Genomic DNA, 12,976 nt, shown 5'->3' with positions numbered 1-12,976 from the left:
TCCCCGTGGACGTTTTGGAGCTTCAGCTGTACTAGTGCTAGTGCCTTCCTGACACATTTACCATAAAGCAGTTCGTTCCAAAATGTATTTTACTTGTCTAGGTGTTATGTTTCTTACTTCAGACATTGATTTTAGTAAAGTGATCAGAAGCAAGGTCTCCTTTTGATAGCTTTTTCATGTTAATCATTTTTCGCCAATAAAGTGATGCACAATAAGTGACAACTAAACCTTACTGCTGATCTATTGGAGTGATACTGGGGTTTTGTATGGTTACCAGTGATTCTGTTGGAGATTTGTCTTGGTCTTCCCGATTTTTGTTTGGACTTCAACATTTACCTTTAACTTCTTTATATCTCAGTTATTTTACAGGAATTACAAATACATATTTGATATCCTTACAAAGCTTTTTGAAAATCTGTTATACTTATTTTCATATCCAAGTCCATGGCTGCTAACTGTGAGAACAACACCTTGACAGATTCAAAGGGTCACAGAATTCAAAGGGTCACAGAAGTGCCCCCCCCCCCCTATCTTGGAATAAGCCCTTGGAAATTAATTAAAGTCTGGTACCTTACAAAAAAAAAACACCTGTGGATTACTCAGGAGGGTGTTCAAACTTTTGAAGGTTCCTTATTTATGTTTTATTTGTTTCCAGTCTGTTATATTTAGCAAACATTAATTGTGAATTTACAGAAAGATGCCATGCTTATTTTTCACATTATTTTCACTGAGAAAATTGATGCTGTAATTTGACCAGGTTAATCAAAATATTGCTATTGAATGTATAGAGACAAACAGATCAATACAGTATGTTCCTTTGCATGTGAATGAACAATAACAATTTGGAATGAGCTATTTATTGTGACATGTAGTTGTTACTTTTCTAATAATATTTTTTTTTACAACTCTGTTATTACCATTCTGATATTTTTCAGCACATAAGCAGTCGAAGGCACAAAGACAGAGCAGCTGGGAAGCCACCAAAACCTAAATATAGTCCTTACACTAAAGTACAGAAGACTCCCACTCCAGATGTGGTAAGTTGAATTCATGTAATGCATACCATTTTGAAAATTAAGGTTTTTGTTTTAAATCATTACATACAGTGCCCTGAAAAAGTATTCATACCCATTGACATTTTCCAAATTTTGTCATGTTACAACTAAAATAGCAAATGTATTTTTTGGGGATTGTATGTGATAGACCAACACAAAGTGGCACATAATTGTGAAGTGGAAGGAAAATGATAAATGGTTTTCCAAATTTTTTACAAATAAATATCTGAAAAGTGTGGCGTGCATTTGTATTCAGCCCCCTTTACTCTGACACCCCTAACTAAAATCTAGTGAAATCAATTGCCTTCAGAAGTCATCTAATTAGTCCACCTGTGTGTAATTTAATCTCAGTATAAATACAGCTGTTCTGAGAAGCCCTCAGAGATTTGTTAGAGAACCTTAGTGAACAAACAGTATCACAAAGGCCAAGGAGCACACCAGACAGGTAAGTGATAAAGCTGTGGAGAAGTTTAATTAAAGCAGTGTTAGGTTACAAAAAAAATATCCAAATCTTTGAACATCTCACAGAGCACTGTTCAATCCATTATTCGAAAATGGAAAGAGTATGGCACAACTGCAAACCTACCAAGACATGGCTGTCCACCTAGGCTGACAGGCCGGGAAAGGAGAGCATTATTCAGAGAAGCAGCCAAGACGCCCATGGTACCATGGTAACTCTGAAGGAGCTGCAGAGATCCACAGCTCAGGTGGGAGAATCTGTCCACAGGACAACTATCGCCGTGCACTCCACAAATCTGGCCTTTATAGAAGAGTGGCAAGAAGAAAGCCATTGTTGAAAGAAAACCATTAGAAGTACCATTTGCAGTTTGTGAAAAGTAATGTGGGGACATAGCAAACATTTGGATGAAGGTGCTCTGGTCAGATGAGACCCAAATTTTACTTTTTGGCCATAAAGCAAAACACTATGTGTGGCAGAAAACTAACACTGCACACACCGTTCCCACCATGAAACATGGTGGTGTCAGCATCATGTTGTGGGGATGGTTTTCTTTAGCAGGAACAGGGAAGTAGGTAAGAGTTGATGGGAAGAGTTGCTGGGCAATCTTAGAAGAAAACCTGTTATAATCTGTTTACATCAAAGCATATGTGCTAGTATGGTCCATTGAAAGTTCAGACCTAAATCCAATTGAGAATCTGTGGCACAGATGCCCTCTATCCAATCTGACAGAGCTTGAGCTATTTTGCAAAGAAGAATGGACAAGAATGTCACTCCCTAGATGTGCAAAGCTAGAGGAGACATACCCCAAAAAAAGATGTGCAGCTGTAATTGCAGGAAAAAGGTGGTTCTGCAAAGTTTTGACTCAGTGGGGCTGAATACAAACACACTCCACACTTTTCACATATTTATTTGTAAAAAAATTTGAAAACCACTCATCATTTTCCTTCCACTTCACAATTATGTGACACTTTATGTTGGTCCATCATGTAAAATCCTAGTAAAATACTACATTTACGTTGTTGGTTGTAACATGACAAAATGTGGAACATTTCAATGGGTGTGAATACTTTTTCAAGGCTCTGTAACACATGTACTTTTATTTTAAATCTGAAAGGAATACATTATTGAAAAAAAAAAGGTACTGCCATTTGTTGCCCCCCCCCCTCTTCAATATTTGAATCACAAAAGGTCAGCATGACAGCCACAGAACTGTTTTTTATTTAGATACGGGTGCTGGAAAAGACTACCTATATAATGTATGTCTCTAATGATAGTTTTCCTTTAAAGAATATGTATAGGCTTGACCAAAATTTACCTCCAACAACTACCCCTTCCTACTCTAGATCATGTTCCAGAATGTTTTTATTGTCCTTTTCCTGTAGCAAGGAGTCCCTTTTAAAACACTCTGTGACATCATCACAAGGCTTCTAGAACTCCTGTAGGTGTAGATTCTGGAGGAACAGTTTCTACTGACATAGGCATAACACCAAATCTACACCTCCCAAAACCTTTTTTCTTGCATACAATGGCTATAAGGGCTCCTGAAAGTCAAGGAAGTAGCAATAATGTATGCATTTGGAGAGCAATGACAACTAGTGGGGTTCTGTAGTTCAGCAGGGACTAGCAAAAGTGTGTCGATTTTTGCCAAAAAGTGTGTCCATGTGTGCAGTATATGAATGTAAAGTATATGGTAGTGGGTAGAATGAGACAGAGAGGAGTGTGGATAGCATTCTGACAGGCAATGTGTGCAGTAGAGAAGTGTAAAGCATTAGACAGCAGGCAGTACTTGCCGTAGAGGAGTGTGGCATCTATAACAGTGGGCAGTATATGCAGCAGGGGAGTGGAAGAGGTTATGACAGTGAGCAGTATGTGCAGGAGAGAAGTGTTGGATAGTTTAATTGTGGGCAGTATGTGAAGGAGAGGGATGTACTGTGCTCAGGCAGGGTGGCATCTGTTGTATGATGAGTGGGGAGAAGTGCATGCACTTCTGAGTGAGGGATGAGGACACAGTGTAATGGGGAAGGGGATATTATCATGGGGGTTTGCTGTAAGAACACTGAGTTGGAGGGGTAAAAGGCATGGGTAAGGCAGTGGGAGGGGAAAAGGCATGGGAAAAGGCAGGTTTTGCTGGTGGTAAATGGGGGAGAGGGATTCTGACGGGGAGAGAGATGTGCTGGTGGGCTGATTTGAGGGGCAAGGTAAATTGTGTAGGGATCGTTGATAAGGAGCTATCTTTTAAAGATCTGCTATGGGAGAGATACTTAGGAACCAGGAAGAGCACAGAGGTGCATGGGACGAAAAGAAGCTTAACACCTCTGTCTCCCTCGTATGCCCAGCCCAGTGTTGCTGCTTCCAGTCTCCCTGCTGCACAAGTCCTGGACTCCCCCTCCTCAGAGTTCGGGACCTATGCAAGAGGGGAGCCTTAGAGCTTCAGCACCAGGGTGGGCATGCAAGGGGGCAAGGACTTGAGCTTGCTATTTAAAGTCCCTAGCTGAGGAATTAGGACAGTTGTGAAGAGGATCCTGGAGTCAGGTTGTTTGAGATTGGCTCCCTGACAGAGGAAGAGACTGGGTCCACTTTGCATGTGCTCAAGACTGGCGGGATAATGTGTGTCTTCTTGTTGTGCAGCTTGAGGACTGGAGATGAAGGCACCATGTCACATAAGCTTTTTTTTCCACCCCCCAATGGTAAAACAGAAATAGGACTCTATTGTATTATTAAAGATAAACCATGGGGGGAATGTTTATGGTTTAAAGAGATGTACGGTACATATTTTTTTGTCTAGGCATGCACTTTGATTCTAGTAAAAGTCAGCTTTTGCAAACTCTTGAAAACTTTATTTCTAATCCCTACTCCTAATTGCAAGTAATTTAAGATAACCTAAACATTTAGATAACTTAATTGTACTATGCCATGAATGTAATTAGGGTAATTACATTGTATTTTAAAATACATATGAAGCAAGGCTAAAATAATCTTGAAAATGAAAATAAAAAATTCAGTCCTATCTGGACAATTCCAGAAGCCAGTATATGCCCCCCCCCCTCTTACGGTAGCTGATCAAGTCCTAAACAAAATATGCTCCAACTACGGTTTACTACTCAGGTTCAAACATTTGCCAGTTCACAGATTTTTTTTCTCTGAGATGATAATATATTAGGTTGTTTATTTTCTATTAAAGTCTACTTTTAAGTGGTCTTTTATAGGAAAAAATGTTCCCCACCCAAATGCATGTTTGTTTTTTACTGGCAGTGTCTACTAGGTAAAGGTACCAAACATTAGCATTTAAAGTGGCAGTTGTTGTGCTCTGGAAAAAAAGTGTTTAAAACTGCCCTACCTAAAAATAAATAAACACTACTCAGCACTCAGAAACAAAACACAAAGAATAATAAATACAGTAAGATAAATGCCCAATAGTAGTAGCAGCTGTTAAAACGAAATACAATATAAAATAAAGCAGTATCATTCAAAACTTTTAAAGTCCAAAATAGTGCTGCAACAGCGCTAAAAATCAAACAGCCGTTTGAAAGTCCTCTATATATATCATATATATATAGGAATAGATAGTGGTGCAAATAGGGATGGATGTGATGTGTCATACGATCAGTGCCCAGTGCTCCTTTTCACCCGAGATTAATCACCACGTGGGGGGACAATCCCCTTTGGGGATGCACTTACCGAAGGTAAGAGTTCAATCAGCATGAAACCATAACCACCTCCTTTGCAGATTGCACTGTCCACCACAAAACCTCCTCTGCTACCTCTTTCAGTGATAGGTTAAGACACCAAGAAAATGTAGGTACTGATACTGCATGTTTTTTTTAGGTTATTAAAGAGTTTGACATGCACAGGAAAAAACAGCAGAGCTCTCACTGTAATAGTTTATATATACACATAACCTAGACTTTTCCCCATTTTTCTGCTTCTGTTTTTTCCCTTTGTGTAAATAAAAATGTTCTCTTAACCTCCCTGGTGGTTTTCCCGTGTGGATCGGGGTTAAATTTCAGTACCATTAGCGGTAATCCCGAGCCACACTCGCGATTACTTTGAAGAATCCTGGTCCAGGTTACTTACTGTACCTTGTCACCAGGATCCTGCAATGTCCCCCCACTGTGTCTGAGGACTAGCAGAACTGGTTCCATCTAATTAGAAACAAGATTGGGCTATTTTACTAAAGGAGTTGAGAAGCTTCACTCAATAAATTGTGTGAATGTTCACTCAATGTTTCCAATCATGTGAAAAATATCTGCTAGTGATTGTTTTTTTTTAGAGTGAACAGGAACTTGTCAAATGATCGTCAGTACATCTAAAACTACCCACTGCACAACTATCTAAAACTACTAATTCAATTTTGAATTTTGAATCTAATGGCCCATCTCATTTCCTGAGGCCCAAAAATGCCAGGACAGTACAAATATCCCAAAAATTACCCATTTTTGAAAAGTAAACAGTCCGAGGTATTTAGTAAGAGGCATGGCAAGTTTTGTGAAGTTGTAATTTATAGTCACATTTTTAACATACTGTCACCAGTGCAGTGCAAAATCATAATTTGAGTGGTGTGGCAATGATCAGGAACACTGACTGGTGACAGTATGTAAAAATAAATAAATACATTTTTATTCTATTGTTTTTCAAGTTTTTATTTTTTATAGATGTTTTCCTCTTTTTTACATACAGTGACCAGAACAATGCAATGTTACCACATTAAGAATGTATTACTCTGGGATGGGGGTGAACAGATCTTCTTTTTTTTACACACTGTGATTGCTTATAGCTGAGAATTTTACAGTTATACGCAACCATTTTTTTTTTCTAAATGAAAAGTACTCATTCAGTGTTTACTATTGTCATTAGCTGTGATTGGACACAACCGATAACACGGTACAGATGGGCTGTGATTGGCCCTGTCTGTACCATGTGATGACTGACCAATCACAGAGCTCATTATAATAGCACACAATGAAAGGCATGGATCAAAGCCTTTCATCGTGTACAACTGTTTTATGATCTGCTGTGATTAGCCATAGTGATCACATTGTACTGGCAGTGGAATATTACAGTGATCTGTCATCTGCAATGTTGGGTGGACAGGGCAGGTGACAGATCACGCCAGAGCGTGGCCTGTCATATGACATCCTCCCAAAACAACAGTGCTCCTGCCTAGCTGTTATTTTACTATAGGCCAGATGGGAAGGTGTTAATTACTGTGCTATATAACAACTGAACACATTATTAGTCAATATAAAACTATGTTGCACATGATATAGCTTTGCCAGTAAAACATTGAAATACATTTTGAATATTTTGTCTGGGAACACTAACTTCCTAATTATAATATGTTTTTGTAAGCAAAAGCCAAACCAATTGATATCCAATCATTTATTATAACGTCTATATATGTTGGTACATATTATTTACCTGTTGCATCAATGGGTTTTTAATACTGTATCAGTTCAAATATGTGCTAATAATTTACCCATACTTTTGATTATATTATAACATAAGTTACATTACTAATGCCGCGTACAAACACGATCGGTCAAACCGATGAGAACGGTCTGATGGACCGTTTTCATCGGACCAAACCGATCGTGTGTGGGCCCCATCGGTTATTTATTCATAGGTTAAAAAAAAGCAATCTTGTTTTAAATTTAACCGATGGATACCTAACCGATAGAAAAAAACAATCGTTTGTAGGCATGTCCATCGGTTAAAAATCCACGCATGCTCAGAATCAAGTCGACGCATGCTTGGAAGCATTGAACTTCATTTTTTTCAGCACGTCATGTTTTACGTCACCGCGTTCTGACACAATCGTTTTTTTAACCGATGGTGTGTAGGCACGACTGACCATCAGTCAGCTTCATCGGTTAACTAATAACCGATCAGACCATTTTCATCGGATGGACCGATCGTGTGTACAGGGCTTTACAGTATATGTTCATCTTATTTCCAAATAACATTTAGTAAACAGCACTTAAACTTTATAATTGCTTGTAGGCTTGTTTTCTCTCCAAATTAGTGAATCCTTTGATAAAAATTATTATCTTAAAAGAACATCTTTTGAACATTTTCAATCATCAAATGAAAGTATCTACAGCTATTAGAACATGCTGCATACAAGAATGGATTTTTGTCCTCCAGGGTGTTTCACTGTAAAATTGAGATAAGCACTCTGTAAAAGCATTTCTCTTATCTGAATATAGCATATCTTGAGAGAGAAAATAAAACAAGAAAACTTGTATGTTTAATATGGCTTTAATTTTTTACTAGCTTGCAATCTATGTCTTATGCTAATTTAATAATCTAGATATATTTAATATTTTACAAAAGTATTTAGCTGTGTTGCTTTAAAAGCAAGGGAATACCCTTGTCGGTTTGCTTTCTAATAGCACCAATCTCCACGTAGTCATTCTCTACAATATACGTAGCTGCTTTTACATCTACATTGTTCATTAATATTTAAGAACAGAAATAATGCTTCAAAGGCACCTTTGTGCTATAAGTAGAGAGCTGAGTTACTTTTACTGGAAGTGTAATATTAATCTGTAGCATCTAAGCTCATATAATTGGAATGCATTTAAGGCCTGTTTCACACTAGTGGGATGTGATTTTGATCCGATTTCAAGTGCAATGATATAGTGTGACTTCATTGCAGTTTTGATGTAATTTTATGGCTGTGCGTTTTTGTACTACTACTACCACTACTTATTTGCTTGGGAGGAAAGTCAAATGTTAAAACAAAAGTGAAATTGTTTGCCACTGCGATTGGATGCACCATGTGATTTCTGTCTATGGGGACAAAATCACACTAGAATCGCACCAATGAAGTACAGGACCTTTTCCAAAAATTTTCCACCCTCTGTCACATTGATGTGAATGGCCTCCATTGAATACAATGGGGGTTATTCACTAAAGAAAAATCCACTTTTCACTACAAGTGCAAACTACAAGTGCAAAGTGCACTTGAAATTGCACTGAAAGTGCACTTGGAAGTGCAGTCGCTATAGATCCGAGGGGGACATGCAAGCAAAAGAAAAAAACAGCATTTTAGCTTGCACATTTTTGGATAATAAAATCATCAGAGCTTCCCCTCGTTTCAGATCTATCCCTCAGATTTACAACGACTTCACTTCCAAGTGCACTTTCAGTGCAATTTAAGGTGCACTTTGCGCTTTGCCTTTCGTAAATAACTCCCAATGTGTCTTCCATTGTTATGCAATTCTGTGTGACATCTGAAATTGCGCTACTGTGAACCAGGATGGGTTTAAAAGGAAATATTTATTTCCATAAGCACAATCCAGGTGCTTACGGATTGCTGTGCAATCCCATATTAACAAAATCTAACAACAAACTGTTTTTGAATACACAAAATTAGTTTCACGGTTTTAATTTTTTCAAGCCCTGAAGAAGGAGGTAGAAGTACAACCGATTAAATGTGCTGGGTTTGCATACATTTTATCATTGGAACAAACTTTTATTCTTAAACAACTTAAAGCGGGGTTCCAACGACAATTAGCATTTTTTAAATGTATGTCCTTTCATCATGCATTTTTATAATATAAATCCGGTCACTTACTATTTTACAATCCACCGCCGCTTTGCATAGTTATTCAAAAAAGATAGTTTATAAAACTATGTCCACACCATTGTCATTTTGCTTGTGGGCATTGTGAAGCCCACAAGCACTTACTTCCTGGAAGTCTTGGATGGGGAGTGATAATTGGGTAGCACACTGTATCCTGGGAAATTATGACACACATTTCCTAGGAGAATTAGAGGGAGATGATGTCAGGATCCTAGGTGATTCCAAAGGCAGATTTTGTGGGACCGCATAGCAACAGGCATTTCCAGATGAGTAAAAAAAATAACTTTTTTCTTTCTTTTTTTAAGTCTAATGAGCACAATAATGAAAAAAAATGTTGGGATGGAAACTCCACTTTAACTGTAAATAAATAACAGCCAGAGATCCAGGAGGTGGCATACATCTCTTGACTATTCAATTTTTTTAACCCAGCAGAGTTTTTCCAGGAGTTTTTTTTTATAATAATATAGATGTGTTATGTAACTATGCATTTATATTTGTACCTTGATATTACGATGTGGAAATTCCTAACTACTTATTCCTACCGCAACCCAAGGCTATCATGAAAGTACTATGGTGTGTAGGAGCTGCCATAATGTGCAGTACTTAACTGATTCAAATTGAACTACATTAACTGTATTGCCTTTTTTTGTAAATTTTACTTTTCTTTAGGAAAATACAAAAACTGTGGGCTCTTATTTCCCTGAAAGACATCAGTATGGGTTTAAAGTGTAATATTTTATCTAATATCTAGTGTGAATATGCAATTGTATGCTATTTTAATACCAATACATACATGGTAAAGCAACGGATAAGTGCTCCCTGTTTACGATAATAATAATGACAGATGATGCTGGTGTTTTTGCTGGTGATAAAGTTTATGTTTTAAAATATGATTGATGTTTATTTTTTTGCATCAATACATTTTTATTGAATTTTTTATAAAACATAACAATGACAAAGAACAAAAGGACACATTGTCAGGCCAATAGGGTTATACAAAACGTACATGAGTATACAGAGTTAACGTTTTAAGTGGAATGAAATTATCATGGTTGATTTATAGTATTCAAACATTCCCAATTATGGAATTGTACATTTTGTAGTAGTTTACAGTATTTATCTTTATTCTATAGTTTTCTAGTTTTATTAGTGTTATTGTGACAATTACACAGATTAAATGTCTAATTATTTTATTTTTTTAATTAATAGATAAAATTAGCTTTTTCCAAGCAGCGTCTAAAGCCATTAACAGCACGGATCCTATCAAATCCACTTGCAGCAGCTGCCGCTGTTTGTGCCGCCGCTGTGAATTCATCTTTCAGCCTCCGAACTGCGCCAGGAGCCACACTATTCCAAACGTCAGCACTTCCTCCAGCACTTCTGAGGCCAGCTCCTGGGCCAATACGGACCACCCACGCACCTGTTTTGTTTGCTCCTTATTGAACTTGAAGCAGGGGTGACTGTACTGCAATAATTTTTTTCCAAAACTAAATAAAAAAATATATAAAAGAACTATGCATTGTTATTTATAGTTTAAACTCTAAAGTAAGCCAGAACTTTTCATAGCAGAAAATGCTGGAGATGAAGATCAAAGGTTGTATTTGCATTCCCCAAGTTTTCTTCTTAAATTGCTGTAATGTGTGGAAACATTTCCTGACCCATGTATTTGCAGCTTTATTAGCATTAAAGGTAAAACAATATTAAGTTTCAGGTTGTCAATATGTCATTTAATAGGGAAATCTCGACTTTTGACCAAGTCCTGGAAACTAAAAATTAATAAACTAAATTCGGGGAACTTCTGAGACTATCAAGACTATTGAGGACCTGTTCAGGTGATATCACCTTTGTTCCATTCCTAGAGAAACTCTAGAATAGCTAAAGAGTGCAGCAATGGTATCTTTGGTCTTCTTTCTTCTACTGACCAAGTGCTTTTAGAAACACCCAACTTCTTGTATCAAGAATATATAAAAGAAAATGTATCTGTCTTGTCCATAGCAACTAATCATTTTGGATTCTATAATCTGTCCTGAAAAAAATATATGTGGAACCTAGTTGCTTAGTGCAAGACCAGAAGCTTTCAGACACCTTTATTCATTTGACAAAATACCAACAGCCATAGCATGCAGGGGAAGCCAAGTATCTCCCTGTAGTTTAAGTAGTATTCTCCTTTAGCTTTGAAACACACATTTGACCCTTGTACCCTAAAGAATTTAGAGGTGAGGAGATATTTGGTGCCCAATGTATAAACACTGTGAATGGTATCCAAGTCATGCTCAATTCAAGGCTTGCAGGGTACCTCAACTTATTGGAAGCTATAGGTATTTTTTCCCACAGTAGTGTTATATGTTGTCCTGTTTAGAGAAAAAAAGCATTAGCTGATCTTGGCATTTCCTAAATACATTTTAAATTCTTCTTGAAAGACATTTTAGGCTCTATTCAAGCAAAATAAAAATAAAATGCTAAGGAGATTATGTGTATCTTCATCTAAATATGTTTACTGCTGTATTATGGATTGTTATTTAGTGGATGAAATACAGTATGTAATGTATTATATGTGCCATGTGTGTATGTGTGGACTATTGTCCCCAGACTTTCATGTATGTGATACTGTTCTTTGTAATAATGCACAGATTTATTCTTGCTGCTCAGCCAATATGGTATAGGCTTCTATTAAGTATGCTATGGGATTTATAGCTGAACTGTTAAATTAACTTTCCATAGTGGGAGTTAATTTTAATGTTGTAAGATTGTTTTTAATGGGGAAACAGTGCAATGTAATTTTCATTTAGGGAATATGTTTAAATGAAATACATTCTGTGTTTTAAACATAGTTCCTGCTTTTTCACTATACCTACAGTATATACATTTTATTTGCCTTTTGGAGCTATTTTCATGGATTTTACCAAATGTATTTGTTTTTGAAAGAAAACAACATAATTCAATTCAAATGAAGAAAATACAAATTAAAAATAATTTATTGTGTTTATGAGATTAAGGAAGATACGTGCCATAAAGTGAAATAAATTATTAAATGTGTATTCACAGAAAGTGCAGTGGATTGGTACTCTCTTACACAACACCTCTACAGTTAGGTAAACTTTGGTTTCATCTGCCAAAAAAAAAATGCTGCAAAGTGTAGTTTTTCTAGTGTATAAGGCCTGGTACATGTCTATAAATAACGGAATACCTTTACAAATGTGTTTATTTCAACTGTTCATCCTATAATTGGATCTGTTGATTTTTAACTTCCTGTAATAGGGTGACAACATGGTTTATTTGGCAAAAAAAAAGAAGCTATCATCCAGTAGAGAGGGCAGGTTTAGGGTATTGTTTTCTTCTCTTCAACATTGAACTGAAGTTGTGTCTTATCTGCTTTGCATTGTGCTGGGTTTCTTTGGCTGAAGCATGTACTATTGAAGTGCATATGAAATGCAGGCAAAGCAGGTCAAACATAGGCTTTCCTTGTCAAAAGCGGAATTTTCCATTTAAACACATGATGAACAATTTGGCCTGCATGTAAAGATCGAAAAAAAATATATAAATACAAGACATGTGAAATAAAAAAAAGGAAATCGATATATTGAATTTAATCACTATAGATATTAACCATATACAGTTACCAGAACACAATATATTTCACTATAGTGGCCTTTAAACATTTTTTTTTTGCACATGTTTAAATGCTCATTATTGTCTGATAATTATTTGAAAGCCCCAAAAACATTACATATTTACTGAAAGCCAAGGGTCTGTAGAAATGTGGGCTGGGAGTGAGAAACCAAAAGTGGGAGCAGGTGTTGTCAGGCAAAAGAGAAAAAGGAAAAAAAGTTGCAACAGTGGTAGAAGAGGATGAGCGGAACTTCACTTTTAAAG

General features: G+C 36.7%; 1 protein-coding gene across 3 annotated transcripts in view; it reads left to right on the top strand.

Annotated features, from left to right (window-relative positions):
• Positions 1–12,141, top strand: part of ZNF385D (zinc finger protein 385D) — a 428,248-nt gene extending 416,107 nt beyond the window's left edge. For all 3 annotated transcript variants that reach the window (XM_040352986.1, XM_040352987.1, XM_040352985.1), the window contains 2 exons: positions 936–1,037; positions 10,313–12,141. In XM_040352986.1, the coding sequence (XP_040208920.1) occupies positions 936–1,037; positions 10,313–10,546 (336 nt within the window). In that variant the 3' untranslated portion in view covers positions 10,547–12,141. The remainder of the gene's footprint in view (positions 1–935; positions 1,038–10,312) is intronic.
• The last annotated feature ends 835 nt before the right edge of the window (positions 12,142–12,976 follow it).

Source organism: Rana temporaria, chromosome 5 (genome assembly GCF_905171775.1).
Source record: "Rana temporaria chromosome 5, aRanTem1.1, whole genome shotgun sequence".
NCBI classification, from domain to species: domain Eukaryota; kingdom Metazoa; phylum Chordata; class Amphibia; order Anura; family Ranidae; genus Rana; species Rana temporaria.
The sequence above is the reverse complement of the archived record's forward strand: the minus strand, read 5'-3'. Positions and strand labels throughout refer to the sequence as shown.